The following is a 20,772-nucleotide window of genomic DNA, read 5'->3' on the forward strand; positions in this document are numbered from 1 at the left end:
AATTGATCAAACATGCAATCAAGATGTAGTGATAATTTCTGGTGATTGGAATGCAAAGACTGGAAACAAAGAGGAAGAATCAGTAGTTGGAAAATATGTCCTTGGTGATAGAAATGATGCTGGAGATCACATGATAGAATTTTGTAAGACCAATGACTTTTTCACTACAAAGACCTCTTTTTAAACAACATGAAAGACTATACACATGGACCTTACCATATGGAATACACAGAAATCAGATTGACTACATCTGTGGAAATAGTGGGAAAACTCCATTTCATTAGCAAAAGCAGGCCAAGGGCATGCTGTGGAACAGATCATCAGTTGCACATAAAGAAGTTCAGGCTGAAGCTAAAGAAAGTTAAAAGAAGTCCACAAGAGGTAAAGTAAGACCTTAAACATATCTCGCCTGAATTTAGAGATCATTTTAACAACAGATTTGATGAATTAGTTACCAGTGGCTGAAGATCAGAAGAATTGTGGGATGACATAAAAAAGCATCATACAGGACAGAAGTAAAAGATCTTTAAAAAGACAAGAAAGAAGGAAAAAGACCAAAATTGTGAAAGACTTCATTTTGTTCAGATCAATCATCAACATGCATGGAAGCAGCAGTCAAGAATTCAAACAACATATTGCATTAGGCAAATCTGCAGAAGACCTCTTTAAAATGTTCATGGGTAAAGATGTCCATGGTATTTTCAGTAGCCTCACTCGTGTGTGAAAGTTGGATAATACATAAGGGAAGACTGAAGAAGAGTTGATGGGTATGAATTATGGTGTTGGTAGAGAATATGAAAAGTGCCATGGACTGCCAGAAGAACAAACAAATCTGTGTTGGACGAAGTATGGCCAGAATGCTCACTAGAAGCCAAGATGGGCAGATGGTCATACTTCGGACATATTATCCGGAGGTACGAGTGTCTGGAGAAGGACATTGTGCTTAGTAAAATGAAGGATAAATGAAAAAGAGGAAGGCCCCCTATGAGATGAATTGGCACAGTGGAAGCAACACACAACAATTGTGAGATTGGCCACAAACCAGGCAGTGTTTTGTTCTGTTGAGCATAAGGTTGCTGTGAGTCTATACCGACATGATGGCACCTGACAACCACAGCATACATATTACACAAAATACATATATATTGTTGTTATTAAATGCTGTCAAATAGTTTTGACTCATTGTGACCCGGTATAAGGTTTCCAAGGAGCAACTGATGGGTTTGTACCACGGACACCTTGTGATTAGCAGTCTAGTGATTATCCGACAACACAGCACCAGGACTCCACATATATAAAGAAAGAGAGATGGAGACATTGATGGACTGATTTTAAGGGTTGGTTTACATGATTGTAGGTAGTACATTGTGAGGTCTGGCAAGCTCCAAATCTGTAAAGCCTTCTGTCTGTGCTGAGTTTGCTTTTTCCATTGCCTGGAACATCTTTCTCTCCTAGCAATCTCATTTCAGTACTTGACATCTATGTACTGTCCTTCACATTCTCGCTCAGACAGCGATTTCCAGACCTGCAGTCTATGAGTTTCCATTTCCATTGGCATGTACAGAATTGGGCTTCTTCATTCATAGTATTTGCCTTTGTTTGTCTTGATCAGACGTCTTTTGGTTGATCACTGGACCAATAAGCTCCTTAAGGGTAAGGATGGTAGTCTCTGTCTACCCAACACCTACTAATGCTGAGCACACAAATCAGTTGTGATCTCATTGATGTGGACTCATGGTGGGCCAATATGAGTTCGACTAGAACTGTACTCCACAGGGTTTTCAGGGGCTGGTTGTCCGGAAGGAAGTAGATTACCAAGACATTCTTCCCGGACATCTCTGGAGAGACGTGAACCTTAAATGTTTTGGTTAGAAACTGAGTATGTTAATGGATTATACCATCCCATGTTGTTGTTGTTGTTAGGTGCCATCGAGTCGGCACGGACTCATAGCAACATTATGCACAGCAGAACAAAACACTGCCTGTTCCTGGGCCAGCCTCACTACTGTTGCCACGCTTGAGTCTATCGATACTGCCACTTGGGCCAATCTGTCTTGTTGGGGGGGGGGGGTCTTCCTCTTTTTCTCTGACCCTCCACCTTACCAAACATGATAACCTTCTCCAGCGACTTGTCCCTCCTGACAATATGTCCAAAGTATGAGAGACGAAGTTTGGCCGTCCGGGTATCCAAGGAGCACTCTGGCTGCACTTCTTCTAAAATGGATCTATTGGTTCTTATGGCAGCCCATGGCACTTTCAATATTCTCCTCCAACACCATAACTCATAGGCATCAATTCTTCTACGATCTTCCTTATTCATTGTCCAACTTTCACATGCATATGAGGTTATTGACAATACCATGGCTTGGGTCAGGCGCACCTTAGTTCTCAAGCTGACATCTTTGCTCTTCAGCACTTTAAAAAGGTCTTGTGCAGCAGATTTGCCTAATGCAATACGTCATCTGATTTCTTGATTGCTGCTTCGTGAGTGTTGATAATTGATCCAAAAAGACTGACAACTTCAATCTTTTCTCCGTTGATAAGAATGTTGTTTATTGGTCCAGTGGTGAGGATTTTTGTTTTCTTGACATTAAGATGCAATCCATACCGAAGGCTGTGCTCTCTGATCTTCATAAGTAAATGTTTTAAGTCCTCTTCACTTTCAGCAAGCAAGGTTGTATCATCTGCATATTGCAGATTGTTAGTGAGTCTTCCTCCAATCCTGATGCCACATTTTTCTTAATATAAGCCAGCTTCTTGGATTATTTGCTCAGCATACAGGTTGAATGTGTATGGTGAAAGAATACAACCTTGTCGCACACCTTTCTTAATTTTAAGCCATTCAGTGTTCCCATGTTCTGTTCAAACAACTGCCTCTTGGTTCAGGTACAGATTCCTCATGAGCACAATTAAGTATTCCGGAATACTCATATTTCGCAATGTTATCTATAGCGTGGCATGATCCACACAATCGAAAGCCTTTGCATAGTCTAAGCACAGGTATACCACCCCGTAGCGTAGTCTTTACCACCCTTTGCATAGTCAGTAAAGCACAGGAATACCACCCCATAGCAGGTGCTTAAGAAGTAGTGGCCAAATGAAGGAACAAATGAATGAATGACAGAGAGAAAGGAAAAATTGTTCCCAGTTTACCATGTGGTCCTGTGTCCAAGTCCATCCTACTTCTCTCACTTAATTCCTCTTGATGTCTGTCACAGCCTCCCATGGCTGTCCCACAATCGTCCTCCCATGGCTGTCCCAGGATCATGCTCCCATCACTGTCTCACGATCATCCTCCCATGGCTGTCCCAGGATCATGCTCCCATCACTGTCTCACGATCGTCCTCCCATGGGTGTCCCACGATCATCCTTCCATCACTGTCTCACGATCGTCCTCCCACCTCATGTTGTCTAGTGTTCTCACTGCGTGCGCTCTGCTTTTGATAATATGTCATTGGGAGCTAATGTTGTATCATGGTTCTTAACAACAACCATAGGGTTCTGTTTCACTTGTCATGTCTGACACTTGTTTTCACTGTCTGCCCGGAGGGCCCTCCTCACTGTGCCTCTCTCCTGTAACACTCACCCAGTCATGCTGGCTCTTAATTAAGCACAGGCTCCCTCCCCCCATCTGGGTATCATGTGTCTTGCTTAGCAAAGTGTGTTTTATTTGAGTTTCATTTCCCCTGTTTTATGCAGCCCATCGCCAAGGAAAACGCCTAATTCAGATGATTTATAACTTGGCTTAAAGTGTTATACAATGTGAAATCTGTGGACTTCTAAATACTCACCAGTGTCTGTTGTAGAAAGGATTTTAAGATTTGTCCTTTCAAATGGCTGTGAATGCAGGAGGCAGCAATCATGGTAAGGAAGGGTCTAGAAAGAACAGCGTGGACTTTGGAGACAGAAGGTCCTTGAGTTCAAATACAAACTCTGCCTCTTAGTGGGAGACTCAGACAAGTCTTATCAGCTTTTGACCTCAGTTTTCTACTCTGTAATATGCAAATATCAGTAGCTACTCAAAGAATTAAATTATGCATCCTGGCATGTAGTCAGTGGATGGTATGTGTTAGCTCCTCTTCTGCCTCTTCGTTAGCTGTTGCCACTGTGGAGCTTCTTGGTTTTACCCAAAGAAATGTTTGCTCACCCTCCTCTCTGTACTCCCTGTTTCTTTTTTAAACACTAGGGTGTTAATTTTTATTCTGTTTATGCAAACCATATTTGTATTAGGCAAATCTGCTGTGAAAAGACCTTTTTAAAGTGTGAAACATACCAGTTTGGGTACCAAGGCATGACTGAGCCAAGTGATGGTATTTTCAATCACCTCATATTCTTGTGAAAGCTGGACAGTGAAGAAGGAAGACTGGAGATAAATCAATACATTTGAATTATACTGGGGAAGAATATTGAAAGTACCATGGACTGTCAGAAGAATGAATGAATATGTTTTGAAAGCAGTATGACCAGATTGCTCCCTGGAAGTGATGACAGAGAGACTTCGTCTCTTGTGTACCTTGGACATGCTGTCAGGGAGATCCAGTCGCTGGAGAAAGATGTCATACTTAGTTGTGGGTAGTAGAGAAGAGGAAGGCCTTCGATGAGATGGGTTAATACGGTAGCAGCAACAATGGGCTCAAACATAATTGTAAAGATGGCGCAGGACAAGGCAGTATTCTATTCTATTTTACAGAGGGTCACAGTCAGTTGAAACTGCATTATTGGTTTTAACAGCAACAATGACAGGATATTAATTTTATGTTATTTATGTAAACCAGCAAGCCAGAAATAGGAGGATTTTCTTTTGGATAATGAAATGACTAATGTTGGACGTATTCATGTCTTATGGAGTCAACAATCCCAAGTTTTCCATCTGCTATTTTAACAGAGTTGAAAGTTCCCAGCCTCCCTGTTTGTTCTTTTGTAATATATAGTTGTGATAACTTTTCCTACCTTTAATTGACCACAAGATTTATTGAGAAAATTGTGTGTGTGTTGGATGCTAAAGATGTAGCCCTGGGGGCCAAATGGGCTCTGCATCACTTCCCATTGTTATGGGATTAAACAGGGAAGAAACCAAATGTTACAATGCATAGCGAACTGGAAGGGCAGTGGGCTGGTGGAGCACCTTCTATGAGAGTGTAGTCCACTAGCTTTAGCAATTTGGAGAAACAGCTGCCAACTTGAAGCATCTAATCTGAAACCTGTTGGATAGTGGAGGTTGTAAGCCAAAGAGACGAGGGCAGACTGTTTTATTATGATTTGTAGGAAGTATGTAACATGTACCTTAAGCATTATCAACACACTACATTTATTCTTCATCAAGCACTTATATACTTCTATAAGCAAGGCCATTGGAATATAAAAGTTCATTTTGATGGTTTTAAAAAGCAAATATGTCACTTTCATGCTAGGACTTGGTTTCCTCTCATTAGATGCATGTTTAAACTGGGCAGGGAAAAAGCAAGAACTGATGTGTTTCAGTGATGATGTTGATGAGAAATATCGGGTATACTGTGGACTTTCAAGATGAACAAATCAGTATTAGAAGAAATGCGACCCGAATGCTCCTTACAAACACGATGGTGAGACTTTGGCTCACTTACTTCGGACAGGTCATAAAGAAACTTTCCGCTAGAAAAGGACATCATGTTTGGTAAAGTCATTGAAAACAAGGAAAAATCTCAGTGACATGGATTGACACAGTGGCTAAAACATTGGACTCAGACATGCCAAAGTTCATGAACATGGCACAGGCGTGGACAGTGTTGCATTATCTTACACAAGAGGTCTTGGTTTCACACAAAACAGCAGCGTGTAAGTGGATCACTGGCTATCTTGTCCTGGGAATAAAATAGTAAATACAGTAAGATGCTCATAGTATAGAGAAGAAAGCAGATAAATAAATTGATAATTTTCCTATCATATCAAAATAGCCAGTATTTCTTATGACCTTGCCCTGTTGTTAGCACACTTGCTGTAGTATACCATTCCTTCCTAAGCGGTGAGGTCTCCTCTCACCATTTTACAGGTGAGGAAACCAAGCCAGTTGGTCTTTGTGGCCACTGCTTTGTAACTTCTTGATGGGTAGGATTGTCTGGGAGAGAAAAGCGTCATAATATTTGGGGAAGAAAAAGTCTTTTTTTTTTTTTTTTTTTCCTACAGTGCAGTTCAACAGACATTGGCTTTGCTTCCTTACTGCTGAGATATGGAGATGACCAGCCTCATCTTTCAAAAAAAAAACTTAAGAGCTAATTATGCTAATTAAGACATGGGCTCGTCCCAAACACTCCCTGCTGCAAAGCTGAGTGTGCTGAGCCCTGCAAAAGAAGGGAGGAGGACACAGCCTCTAGGTGGCTCTGGGAGGGTTTCATGTGTGGAGGTGGGTGAGAAGGAGAAGGTCATTCTTGGCCTGAGAGGAACAGTGGAAGCAGTGACTCCAAAGCAGTGAAGTCTTGTGGGTTTAGAATATCTCCTACAGTCCTGCAAAGTAGGGTATTTAAGGTGTTAAGAAATAGGAGTTAAGGTTGGTCAGAAGGGAGAGCCAGAGGTGGAGGCAGGTGACTTTGAGCAGAGAGAGTGACAGACAATAACAAATGTCATTTTAAACAGAGTCCCCTTCTCCTCTGAAGACCACAGAGCTTCTTGCCAGTGACCAGCAAGCACTCTGGCTTAGTAGTGCGTGGAGAGTCGTCCTAGCCTTGGGAGGTGAGGGAGTTTAGTAGCTTAGAGACACGATGTGACCTGTAGTCAAAGTTCCTCTTCATCAGATATTTACCATTTTGCACCCAGGCTTTGATCTACTACTGTGTGTAAACATTCTGAAGCCTGGCAGTAAGTATCCTAAGACATGTCATCACCTCTCCTTATAAGTCTAAGTATTCTTGGAACCTAAAGTTTCTGACGACTCAGTGTATGGATTTTTTGTCAGGCATAATTATAACACGAACATGGCTCACATGACTGTGATAAGGGTTTTTCAGACATGCCTGTGAATTTGGGTTTTGCTTTCGAATTTAGGCCCAGAGAGCAGGGATTCTGTAATTGGTAACAGTTAAAAGCTGGGTCAGTGACTAGCCATGAGATCACTGTACATGGATCAGTGTTTTAGAATTCCTGGTGTGGTGCTGTAGGATAAGCGTTGGACTGCAAGGTCAGTTTCAACCGCAGAGTTGGCAGTTCAAAGTCACCAGCCGCTCCTTGGAAACCCTTTACAAGGTTGATATGAGTTGGTTCCATTTGCCAACAACAGGTGACGGATGCAAAGGGCTAACACACTTGTCTGCTAACGGAAAGGTTAATGGTTTGAATCTAATCAGGGTCTCCTTGGAGAAAGGCATGATCTTCTTCCAAGCAATCAGCCCCTTAGGTAGCACAGGTCAAGTCTGACGTGCCTGGGGTTGACATGAGCCAGCGTCAAGTCAAGTTGGTGGTAACGGGTGTGTCCGTACAGTTTATGTCTGAGTTCAGGGTACAGGTGCTGAGCACACTGACCTTGTACCATGAACTCTCATGAAGTAATCGTGAAGATTTTTCCAACGTCAGCCTCCCTTCACCCTGTTCTCTGAAAGATTCTAGACCCCCCTCGTCCCACTCCTATTGAAGAAGTTGGTGTCTTCAGCTCCTGATTCTAATGGCAGCCTGCCTTTTCCTTCTGATGGCATTGGCAGAGACAAGACCTTGGCACTTTGACTTGACACCATCATGCTTGTTCTTTTCCCTTCCCACAGTCCGAACAGTCCACATGTTCATTTGTGAGAGTTCATTTGTGAATCAACCACAGATCAGGAAGCGGTGGCCATGCACAAGAACTATCACTTTCTCTTCTAAGAACTGCAGCTGGAAAACCCTAACCCAGCAACCCACAGAGCAAGGGTTTGCTCAACTGTGGCAGTACTGATGAGTCTTGGCTTTTGTTTCTCTTAATCCTTCTCTGCACCCTGCCCTCTGCCACAGTTGGAAGCAGAAGGTCCTCAGTTTTGAATCTGAACACTTAGATGGGTCGAAGCACCCCATGGGAAGTGAAGGAAGCTCTTCCTGTGAGTTGTATCTGCTTTCCAGTGTGGTCACAGTGGCGGCTACATCTGGAGAGAGTGGGCAGGGAGCAAATGGCGTGGCACTTGTGTCCTTTTATGGCATATCCATCACAGCAGTGTCCTCATCTGCTTTCTGGTCTCTCACTCTCTCTCCTCCAGGAGATGCTGCATTTCACACCCAGCGCTCAGTCATGGGTTTTCCCATCCATTGGTCCCACAAACGATTACTGAACCCCTTCTGTGCCCATGACTCGAGTCATTCTGAAAATGCAGGAATGACTAAGACAGTGCTTAGGAGCCCCTGGGTGGAGCAGACAGTTAAGCAACACTGGACTACTAGCCTCAACTTGGCAGTTCAAGCTTACCCAGGGGCACCTTGGGAGATAGAGCTAGAGATCTCTTCTCAAAGACCTTACAAACCCTGTGGAGCAGTTCCACTCTGCACACTTGGGGTTGCTTTGAGTCACAAGCAGCTTGAAGGCAGCAAACAGCCAGCCACAGCAGGATACCCCTGGCCTTTAAAGAGCTTTCCATCTGAGAGTGAGCAGGAAGTAAGATGTACAAGCTAATTATCCTGTCCAATCTAGTCACCACTAGACGTGTGGCTAAAAGTACATTTTAATTAAAAGTAAACAACACTTAAAAATCTCAAGAGCCATGTGTAGCTACTGGCTATGTGACCGGGCAGATGGAGAACTTTGTCCTCATCGCAGCCTGTTCTACTGGACAGCATCAGATCAGATGTGAGTCTCTGGAGGGCTGAATCGCTATCTGTTTATGATCATCAGGCATCTCAAGCGGCAGCTAGATCCTAGACACTAATTCCGTGATGAATGAATGGAGGAAGCTGTAATAAGGGGCGTAGAAACGGGTGAGCAAGCAGCTCCGAGAAGACGTCCTTGAGCCGGCAGCTCTGGAGCTGCATTTGGAAGGATTAGAAAGCCTTCATCAGCTGGGAGAGAAGAGAAGGAAGGTATTCTAGGCAGTCAGACTGACTCTGCCCTCGCCCACTTCTTCATTCTGTGTGCTGATGGCTCCAACAATACAAGGTGTTACTATTTTCTTCACAAGGGAGAGAAAAATTCATAACACTCACACTGTTTTCTCTCTCTGGGTACTTCGAAAGGTGAGATCTCACTCGGTAGTTACGGGGCACAAGGGCCAGGTGTGATATAAGTATGAGTTCTAGGTGTGAGTTCATCCTGACTTCAGAAAACAGATGTTTTCATGTCGGAAACGAAAAAGCCTGGAAGTGTGGATGACACAGTAAGGCTTCATGTGTGAGTGGAGCGAATATGGAATGTGCTGTGATCGGGAGGGTGGTTACACTGCACTGGCTGCGTGTTGCTCTGATATTGGAAGCGATGCCACGGGTTCTTCAAACTGCAGCAGTTAGCCATGGTAGACAGGTTTCGGTGGAGTTTCTGAGTAAGAAAGAGAAGGAAGCCCTAGCTCTCTACTTCCCTAAACTGGCCCAAGAAAACCCGGTGGATCACAAGAGAATGTTGTCCAGTAGAGTGCTTGGCGAAGAGCCCATTAGGTGTGAAGACACTGGGGGCTCAGGCATACCAACAATTAGGAAGCTAGTGCAGGAGAGGGCAGTGTTTTGTTCTATTATACATGAGGTCTCTATGACTTGTCATCAGTTCTTGTTGTGATACTGGAGAATTAGCACTGGACTATTAACTGCAAGGTTGGCAGTTCAAACCCAGCAGCCTCTCCTTGGAAACCCTATATAAAAATGCTGTGAGTCTGCACCAACTCGATGGTACTTAACAACAATAACAAAGGTTTGAGAACCAAGCCATGGTTCATATGCATGTGAAAGTTGGACAGTGAAGAAGGAAGACCGTAGAAAAATGAAGGCATTTGAGTTAAGGTGTTGGAGAAAAATACTGAAAGTACCGTGGACTGCCAGAAGAACCTACAAATCTGTGATGGAAGAAATACAGCCAGAATGCTCCTTAGAAGCCAGGATAGTGAGACTTTGTCTCTTCTACTGTGGACATATTATCAAGAGAGACCAATCCCTGGAGAAGGGCATCATGCTTGGTAAAATGGAGGGTCAGCGAAAAAGAAGAAGGCCCCCTTGAGATGGACTGACACAGTGGTAGCAGAAGTGGGCTCAAACCGCAACAATTGTGAGGCTGGCGCAGGACCAGGCGGTGCTTTGTTCTGCTGTGCGCAGTGTCACTATGAGTCAAAACACACTCAGCACCTAACAGCAGCAAACAATAATGACAAAGCAGGCAGTGTGGCATGATACCGTTACTCTAGTTGGTTTCCTTCATTTGCCTGGTTGCTCATTCATTCATTCGATGAACAATTGGTTGAGCGTGTGTTGTCTTCCAGGCACTGAGTCTCCCTGGTCTGTTGTAACAAAGTGTGAGAAATTGGGAGGCTTATAAGAACACATACATATTGTCTCACAGTTCTGGAGTCTGAAGTTAGGGTATCGGCCATGTTGATTCCTTCAAGGACACCGAGAGAGCAATTACCATTTCCCTCCTGGTTTCTGGTGGTTCCTGGCAATCCTTGATGTGGCTGCCTTCCCCCTGTTTCTGTGTGCCTTCTCTTTTATAAGGACACTCAACTGCTCATACAGAATTTGCATCTCCAGTGTAGAGATGCTAAAGCAAATGGAAGAAATGAGGTACAAGAGCTGAACAGAAAATGTCAAAGGTCAGCTCAGGAAGACAAAGTCAAGTATTACGACAAAATGTGCAAAGATCTGGAGCTAGCAAACCAAAAGGGAAAAACACACTCGGCATTTCTCAAACTGAGGGAACTGAAGAAAAACTGACTTTCATTATTGAAGGATTCTCTGGGCAAATTATTGAACAATGTAAAAAGCATCAAGAGAAGATGGAAGGAATACACAGAGTCACTGTACCAAGAGGAAATGGTTCATGTTCAACCGTTTCAAGAGGTAGCATATGATCAAGAGCCAATGATCCTGAAGGAGGAAGTGCAAGGTGCATTGAAGGAATTGGCAAAGAACAAGGCCCCAGGAATTGATGGAATAAACATTAAAATCTTTCAAGAAAGTGAGGCGGCACTCACTCATCTCTGCCAAGAAATTTGGAAAACAACTATCTGGCCGACTGATTGGAAAAGGTCCGTATTTGTGCCCATTCCACAGAGAGGTGACCCAATGGAATGCGGAAATCATCAGACAATCTCTTTGATATCCCATGCATGTAAAATTTTACTAAAGGTAGTATAGAAACGACTACAATCATACATTGACAGAGAACTTCCAGAGGTTCAACATCAACAACAACAACTCAACATGATCTCATGTGATGAACGGATAGCATCTTCAATGAGCCCTTTGCCAGGCTGGGTCACATTCACAGGAACTGGGATTTAGGAAGTCAGTATATATTTCGTGGAGGACACAATTTAATCCATACAAAGCACTGTGACATAAGGGTGAATAAATCTCAGGCTTGTCCTCAAAGACCCCTATCTGATGAGGGTGACAGGTAGGTGGATAGTTAATGATGTTGCTGCAAGGTAATCTCTGTTTGGTAAGAGCATCACATGAAGCAGGAACCAGGTGGGTTCCTGGGATTTTCCTTTCCCCTTTTGTTCTGTAAAGAGTAGGCTCTAAGGAAAAAGAGTAGAGTATCCCTCAGAGACAACACAACTCATGGGAACATGGGGGTAGTTCAAACGGGCCGGAGCCACTGGAGATGAAGGTGTACAACCCAGTGTTCAGTTTCAGAGTCTTGATGCTTGAGCTGAACCCTTATCCTGACACTTCCTAGTGGTATGACCTTGGGTTTTGATTCCTTCATCTGTGAAATGGGGATACAAACAGTGTCATACTGAGTGGTTATGACGATTGAATGAGGTAAGCCAGGTACAGTCGTCTGTTTCTCTAGTAGCTCTCACTTGGAGCCTCCATAGCTTTCCCGTCTTAACGTCATTTTCAGTTTTGTTTCGTTAGTTCCCTTTCATCTCATTGGGAGTGATTCATGTTTCTTTGTTGATTTTTTTTTTTTTTCAGCGTTATATATCTTCACGTTTTGAAATTTTGGTTTGCCTGCTTGTTTTGAGTAGGACGTCTTGTTTGTTTGTTTGTTTTGCATTGTTTTGGTTTTCTTGGCTTTCTCTCTTGCCTGTCTCTCTGTTGTTGTTTGTTGTTAAGTGCTGTCATGTCAGTTCCCACTCATAGTGTTTAGAGATTCCTGTATAGGGTTTCTGAGCAGCGGCTGGTGAATTCGAACCAGTGACCTTGCAGTTCAAACCGACCCTGTGAAACAGTGCTTACCCTACAGTGCCACACCAGGACTTAGACTGTGCCTTTAGTAATTTTGTAAGTTTACCTCCCTCCCGGTCCAGAGCTCTCATAAAAGTTTTAGCTGTGGGCAGCACATCTTTTATTTTCACTATTACTATTTGCCTGTCTTTGTAAGAGGGGGCCCTCACTTCCTCTCCAGACTTCAAGCAGTAATCCCGGCTGCTCTGTCCCATCCTGCCTGGAGCATTTAGTCTCTTTTCTCCTTGAACAACCACTTCCTGCCCTCCCAATCCCTATCCCCAGCCCATGGTTGTGACTGCTTTGTACTGATGTCTGTCTCTGGTGTACGGTGATGCTTATCTTATGTGTGAGCCCGCCTCCTTACTGAATTCTTACTGAATTCCTCCTTTTGCGTCGTATCTGTCATTTCTGGGTGGTTGGAAGCAGCGGGGCTACGTCAGAGAGGGATTTTGTAGCGCCTTCTTAACCGGAAATGTGCCTTTGTACTTTAAGGAAGGAAAGTGGGAAGGCTTGAAAGGGACATAAGAAAGGAAACCAGTATGACGGTGGGCTGTCCTTCCCAGGATCATGGCATTTCCTCTACTTTGTAGCAGCCCTGAGACAGGAGTGATTTCTCCCATTTTGTTCATAGGACTCTGCCTTAGGTATAGCAGTACCCCATCACTGAACTCTGCCGAATTCAGGGCTCAGCTGGGCGGTTGTCTCCTCTGTGCTTGGAAGGCCCACTCTCTTGACCTGAGTCCTGCCCTTGCCTTAGGAGGGTGTGGGTCAGGAGTAGATGGGCAGGCACGATTATGAGTCTTATCCAGCAGTTGATCACCTTGAAGGACTTATATCCTTCAGCTAACATTTGCAGTGTGCCGAGCATGCGCCCGTGCAATTTGCTAAGCCCATTTTGCTTCTTTCATTGAATGAACTCCAAAATAACCCTGAAAAGTAGGGCTTATTAACTCTGTCCTATCACCCCTGGTGTGGCACTGTAGGGTACCCACTGGACTGCGAATCACAAGGTTGGCAGTTCAAACCCACCAGCTGCTCCTTGGATACCCTGTGTTGTTGTTAACTGCTGTTCTGTTGGTTCTGACTCATAGCAACCCTGTAAAGGGTTTCCAAGGAGCGACTGGTGAGCTTGAACCACCAACATTCCAGTTGAAAGCAACCTTGCAGTCCAGCATATTAAGCCTTAGCATCACCCCAGGACTCCTGGAAACCCTGTAGAGGGCCACTAAGAGTGGGAACCCCTTCACCGACACAACAACAACACCACCAACCTCTAATGAATGAGGAACTTGATATTCTAGGGTCTGTGAGGCTTCCTGTGCTCATTGTTAAGTGCCATCGAGTCAGTTCTGACTCAGCAACCCTGTCAAGGAATTCCAAGGAGCAACTAGTGGGTTTGAACCACTGAACTTACAGTAAGCAGTCCAGTGCTTATCCTACAGCGCCACACCAGTACTCCTATCTTCTCCCAATGGGCAAATAAAGGGTTGGGATTCCCTGCTGGCTGACTGCAAAGCCTTGAACTTCCGTTACGTTTGTTCCATTTCCATTGGCGCCTTGCTGCCAGCCAGCTGCAGTCTACTCATGAGGCTCGATGATCCCAGAAGAGAGAAGTGCGGAGGGCAGATTCTGAGGGACCTTGCAGGGTTATTTCTCTTGGCATTTTTAGCCATTTACATTCAGAAATTATACTGTCACTCAGCTGTACGTGACGTGAGTCAAACATTAAAAGAGTCCCTTGTCCCCCTCCTGGACTTAGCAATAGAAACGTGAAACTAGTGTCCTTAAAGAGAATAAACAGGTGTTTTATCCACAAATACTCTATGACTCATTGGGTCATATGTCTCCCAAGTCCTTGCCCATTTGGGGGTTACGTCACATTGTGCTCCAGTGGAAGGACCATGGTCTTGGAATTCAGAGAGACTTTCCCCATTCTTTAGGACATCACTCCCGGTGTGACAATGTAGAATAAGCATAAGAATGCTCATCGAAAGGTTGGTGGTTCAAACCTACCAGTGACTCCTCGGAAACTGAATATGGATCACTATGAGTCAGAGCCAACTTGGTGGTCCTTAACAACAACAACAAAGTGATTTTCGGGATCAGCTTAAATAGTAACTTTCCATCTCCCACAACCCTTAGTGAGCTCCAGGAGACACCTGTTGTTGTTACGTGCCATGGAGTCGGTTCTGACTCACAGCGACCCTGCACAGGGTTTCCGAGGCTGTAAATCTTTACAGGAGCAGAAAGCCTCATTTTTTTCCTGCAGAACAGCTGGTAGTTTCGAACTGCCGACCCTGAGGTTAGCAGCCCGATTCGTAACCACTACGCTACCAGAGCTCCTTATTTACTTACCTTTCTTTGATTCCCCGTATCGAGTATGATGGCCTGGTCATCCTATATCCCTGTGCTATTGAGTGGATTCCAGCTCATGTAACCGTGTAGAGCAGAGTAGAGCTGCCTTAGAGGGTTTCCGAGGCTGTAAGTCTTTACAGAAGTAGCCTGCCACCGCTTCTGTCCTGTGAAGCGGCTGATGAGTTTGAACTATCAACCTGTCAGTCAACAGCCAAGCACTTAATCGCACCACCAGAGTGCCTTTGCTGGAGAATGGGAGGCTGATAGTTTTATTTTTAATGACTGAATGAATGAGTAAAATGAGACAGCTGGCTCAAATCCTGGTTCTATGCTTTGAAGGCTTTGTGGCTCCAGCAGGTTTGCTCACTTTCCTTCATCTGTATAATGGGCTCGCAATGGTAGTCTTATAGAACTGTTGGCAAGAATCAGAGACCTCATGTATGAAGCAGCTTCAAAAAGTTGGTGGGGGCAAAACATAGAATTAAAAGTTAATGGAGTTTTCCCAAAAGTTTTTGAAATTCTCTCATATATGGTGGTGATGTGCCGCGGAATCAGTTCCGACTCATAGCAACCCAGCACTGGGTTTCTGAGGCTGTCAATCTTTACGGGAGCAGAAAGCTTCATCTTTCTCCTGCGGAACAGCTGGTAGTTTTGAAGTGCTGACCTTAAGGTTTGCAGCCCAATTCATAACCAGTATGCTATCCGAGCTCCCTATATATAGCTGGTCAGAAAGATAAAGAGACTTCTTTGAGAAAGACCATTTGACTGTAATTGTGTGGGTAGTTTTCTAAGCTGTTCTGTTCACTGATTTACGTCTCTGTCGTATTCTTCCACGAGTATTACAGTGTTTAGATTTCTGTAGTTTTATAGTTAGTCTTAGTTGGATGGTTTCTCCTTCAACTTTGTTTATTGTCTTCTCTTATTGTGTTGCCTGTTTTAGATCTTGAGTAATTCCATATGAACTAATGAATCATTGCACTGATAGCTACAAAATAGCTTGCTATAATGTTATTGATGATTGCGTTTCATTTGCCCATCAAGCTGAGAAGAATTGACATCTAAACAATATTGAGCTTTCCAATCTAGAAACATGGAGTATGGTTCTCTCTTAATTTATAGCTGGGGTCACTGAGTCAGGATCGACTCGATGGCAGTGAGTTTTATTTATTTTTTTATGCATCTCTCCATTTAGATATTCTCTGGTTTCTTTCACCAGAGATTTTTAGTTTTTTTCATATTTTAGTACATTTATACTTAAGTATTTCATTATGGAGACACCAGACACTTAACAACAACAACAACAGGTAAAACTTTTATATTTGTTGTGGTTGTTAAGTTCTCTTGAGTCAGTTCTGACTCATAGAGACCCTGTATAGAGTTTCCAAGGAGCAGCTGGTATATTTGAATAGCTGACCTTGTGGTTCACAGTCCAGTGCTGATCCTACAGCACCATACTTAGGCATAAATAGTAACAAAATATGCAGAAAACTAAAGATCTCTGTGCTGTAGAATCAGTGCTAGGCTTCTAACTGCAAAGTTGGTGATTCAAACCCACTAGCCGCTCCTCACAAACACAAGGCCAGGGTTACTTTGAGTCAGAATCAACTCACCAAAACTTAGCAACAACAACATTGTAAATTATCCTTTTTAAAATTTCGAATTCCAGGTGTTCATTGCTATCATGTGTAGGAAAGCAGTTGATTTTCTATGTGACCCTTGTATACCATGACCTTGCTATATTTGAAGAGTTGTTTTATTTTTAATATAATTTGATTTGATTCTTTTTGCTTTTTTATTGTATACACAAGCATAGCATCTGTGCACAAATAACCCTTTTGTTTCCTCCTTCCCAGTCTTTGTAGCTTTTATTCCCTTTCCTTGTCTTGTTGCACTAATTAGGACTTCTGATATAGATCATCCTTACTTTGTTCTAGATCTTAACAGGAGAGCGTCCTCTTAAGTATGATGTTGACCATAGGCTTTTTGTGGATGTTCTGTATGACACTGAGGATGCTCCCCTCTGTTCTTATGTAGCTGAGCACTTTTAATTGTGAATTGGTTTTGGATTTGTACAATGTATTTTCTGCATCAATTGATAAGATATTTCTTATTTAGTATGTTTGTTGTCGGTTACATTGATTGATTTTGGGCATTGAAACAACTTTGTGCTGTTGATTTTGGTTTGCTACTTTTTTGTTGATTTCTACATATATGTTTATAAGAGATATGCTTATAAGAAGCATTTCTTTCCTTAATATCTTTGTCTGATTTTGCTATTAAGGTAATGCTGACCACACAGAATACGTTAGTAAGTGTTTGCCCTGCTTTGAATTTCTGTAGTAGGTTATGTATAACTGGTCTCATTTCTTCCTTAAATGGTTAATATAATTCACCAGTAAAACCCTCTGGGCCTGGTGCTTTCTTGTTTTTAGAAGAGCATGAGTTACTGATTCGATTTCTTTTACAGATACAGGTCTATTCAGATTATGTGTTTTTATCCTTCGGTATGTTTTGAAAGTTTATGTCTTTTTAAGAAATTGTCCCATTTCATGTATGTTATTTAATCTGTAGTCGTGGAATTGTTCCTAGTAGTCCTTTATAATATCTTTGGACTCAGGAGTGCAGACTTATCTTCCCTTTGTCATACAGATTGTTTGTATCTTCTGTTTTCTTTTGACTGGGAAGTACTTTTAGAATGCACACTTGAGTCTCTCCCCAAACCCACTGAGGACAGACTTAGGTGGACATAGGTGTGGATATACGGACTTTGAAAACTCGTTGGGAGACTGGGTTTGGGAAGCCATCATAAATCTAAAATTTTAATGTACTTTTTGATGGTTGTTGGTTATATACCTTGTAGTTGGTTTAGACTCATGGCGAACCCTGTACAGGGTTTCTGAGGCTTACTGTAAATCTTTATGGCAGCAGAAAGCCTCATCTTTCTCCCATAGAGCTGCTGGTGGTGTTGAACTGTTGATCTTAAGGTTAGCAGCCCAATTCATAACCACTATGCTACCAGAACTCCTTTTTAGTACTTGTTAGTCAGTTTCAAATCTGTCCTGCTACATTTGCTGAAACCTAGTATGTGGGAAACAAAAAAATTAAATATGTAAAACTATTGAACTTGCTTTGGGAGAGAGCAGTGACAAGAGAAACCTGGTGGCACAGTGTGTTAAGCATTGGACAGCTAGCCAGAAGGTTGGCGGTTTGAACCCCCCAGTCGCCCCTCAGGAGAGCAATGAGACTGTCTGTTTCCATAATGATTTATAGCCTTGGGACATTACAGAAAAAGTTTATATTATATAGTAACCCTATTTAATAGACTATATTGAAGTTTTGGTGAGGCACTGTGGGCTAATGTGCTGGACTGTAAGGTCAGTTTGAACCAGGTTGGTGGTTCAAGCTCTTCAGTTGCTCCTCGGAAATCCTATACAGGGTCACTGTGTTGGAACCCACTCAACGGCACTTAACAACAACAATGTACTGTTTTGTTGTTGTTGTCAGGTGCCATCGAGTGGGAACCGACTCATAGCGACCCCATGCACAGCAGAACGAAACAATGTCCGATCCAGGGCCAACCTCACTACCGCTGCCACATTTGAGTCCATCAATGATGCCACCTGGCCAATCCATCTCGTTAGGGGTCTTCCTCTTTTTCTCTGACCCTCCACCTTACCCAGCATGACATCCTCCTCCAGTGACTGTTTCCTCCGGACAATATGTCCAAAGTATGAGAGACAAAGCTTAGCCATCCTGGCCTCCAAGGAGCATTCTGGCTGCACTTTTTCCAAAACAGATCTATTGGTTCTTTTGGCAGTCCATGGCACTTTCAGTATTCTCCTCCAACACCACAACTCAAAGGCATCAATTCTTCTACGATCTTCCTTATTCACTGTCCAGCTTTCACATCCATACGAGGCTATTGAAAACACCATGGCCTGTTTTACATAGGGTTAATATAATGTGCACCAGAATCAACTTGATTGCACAAGGTGCTAGTTAGTGGCAATGGTTCTTTGTTAAGTGGTGTTACATTAAATGCTTTGAGGGAGGGTGTGTGTAATAGGTAAAGGAACCTTCTAACTTAGTGTGTTATGTGTTGGGCTGCCAACCGCAAGGTCAGCGGTTCAAATGCAGTGGCCTCTCTGCAGAAGAAGATGAGGCTTTCTGCTCCTATAAAGATTCACAGCCTCGGAAATCCTATACAGGGTCACTGTGAATCAGAACCGACTTAATGAATTGTAGCAGCAGCAGCAGCAGCACATAGTGGGTAGCAGGACAGAGTCCATAGTGGGTTTGAGCCCAGTGTTACAGCCACTGTGTGAGACCATTTTCCTCTTTTTCTCTGAACCTCTACTTGACCAAGCACGCTGTCCTTTTCCAGTGACCGGTCCCTCCTGATGACCTGTCCAAAGTCCCTGAGATGAAGTCTTGCCTCCTCACTTCTAATAATACGAAATACAGCTTGAACATAGGTCAACAGCTAATGTTGCTTCCAGTAAAGCGTTCCTGTCGCTGTAGATGTGCACCAATGAGAGAGCAGCCATCTGAAGCCATCAGTGGGTTCTCTGCTGCTCGAGGGATCCACGCAGAAGTTGGGGCCCACAGGCAGAGTTAGGGGAGAGGAGTATCTGAGGTGGTTTGGGGTCCTCCAGAAACCCTCTTAGTCTCTTCCAGATTGAGAGATGTCGCAGTGCTACCTCGGCCCTTCACCATCCACTACATAGGGAATCCCAGCCGCATTCCGCCCTTTGGTTGAAAATCTGAACGTCCTGTGATCACACTATTATAGGTTTCTGTGAATCACTTTCTGACTTTGTGTCTCTGCTTCTGGAAGGCTCTACACTGACCAACGGGCTGCACAGCCCCGTGAAGAGGAAGCTGGAATCGGAGAAGGATTACGTCTTTGACAAGAGGCTCAGGTACAGCGTCCGCCAGAACGAAAGCAACTGCCGGTTTCGAGACATTGTGGTGCGGAAGGAAGAGGGGTTCACACACATCCTGCTGTCCAGCCAGACCTCGGATAATAATGCTCTGACACCAGAGGTGAGGAGCGTGAGGGGGGCGGGGTGGGGCCCACCTGTACTGGGAGCAGGGCGTCTGCTCTCTTTCGTAGTGTCCGGATCTGGATGAAAATAACCTACACGTATGAAAACCTAACGATGGGGCCAGCAGCTTGCTTATCACTTTTTGTGCACGTTCCTATTCAACCTGGATGACCATCTAGCAGCAGCATCCCACTGTACAGATAAAGACATTGCATGCAGGTAGCCAGTAGAGTGATCAGTGGAAACATAGAAGGTTGGCCACGGAAGTTTGTCTTAAACATGACCAACCTAGGGGTGACCATGCACCAACCTGGGATAGGAGGGTGGCATGGCGTCATCTAGTGGACCCAGGACACTTAGGGAGGCCAGGAAGTAGAACCAGAAAAAGAGAGAGAGTAACAACAACAAAAATCAACCACCCACTAGTTTCTGTCAAGTCTGTTCTGACTCATGTTACCCCTACGTGTGTCTGAGTAGAACTGTGCTCTGTGGAGTTTTCTTTCTTTGTTTAAAAAAATGTAAACACATTTTGTTGCATAAATGAGTTGGAATTCCCACAATGAGCAGCACTCCTTGGGTTCCCAGGGGTCCTTCTTTCATTCCTCCTTCTTTCCTGCCCCTTCCTGCCTCTGGGGCTTTATTGGAGGGGCAGATGCTGCCCTTTTTGTCCCCAGTGATTCATTGTTCTGAGGAGCATGGTGCTCAAGAGTAGAACCTTCACTTTGTAGGTCAGTCTGTTGCTTGGCTGTCAGGTGGCCTCCAGAGCTGGGGTCACTTCCAGGTTTGAAAGGTGTCTAAGGGCCACTCTCCCAAGGCCTCCACCAGTCTCTATCAGAACAGTAAGTGGTCTTGTTTTGTTTTTTTATTGTGATTGGGCTGAACATTTACAGCACAAATCAGTGTTCCATTCCACAATTCTTATACATTTTGTTTCATATCATTGATGCATTTCCCAACATGTGTTGTCACTCATCCCATTTCCTTCCTTCCTTCCTTCCTTCCTTCCTTCCTTCCTTCCTTCCTTCCTTCCTTCCTTCCTCCCTTCCTCCCTTCCTCCCTTCCTCCC

General features: G+C 43.8%; 1 protein-coding gene across 1 annotated transcript in view; it reads left to right on the top strand.

Annotated features, from left to right (window-relative positions):
- The window catches only part of CDYL2 (chromodomain protein, Y-like 2), an 87,566-nt gene that overhangs the window by 35,909 nt on the left and 30,885 nt on the right, over positions 1-20,772 (top strand). The window contains exon 4 of the mRNA XM_006860300.1: positions 19,496-19,704. Within this exon, the coding sequence (XP_006860362.1) occupies positions 19,496-19,704 (209 nt within the window). The remainder of the gene's footprint in view (positions 1-19,495; positions 19,705-20,772) is intronic.

The sequence above is a fragment of the Chrysochloris asiatica genome, unplaced genomic scaffold (assembly GCF_000296735.1).
Source record: "Chrysochloris asiatica unplaced genomic scaffold, ChrAsi1.0 scaffold00037, whole genome shotgun sequence".
Classification (NCBI taxonomy): Eukaryota; Metazoa; Chordata; class Mammalia; order Afrosoricida; family Chrysochloridae; genus Chrysochloris; species Chrysochloris asiatica.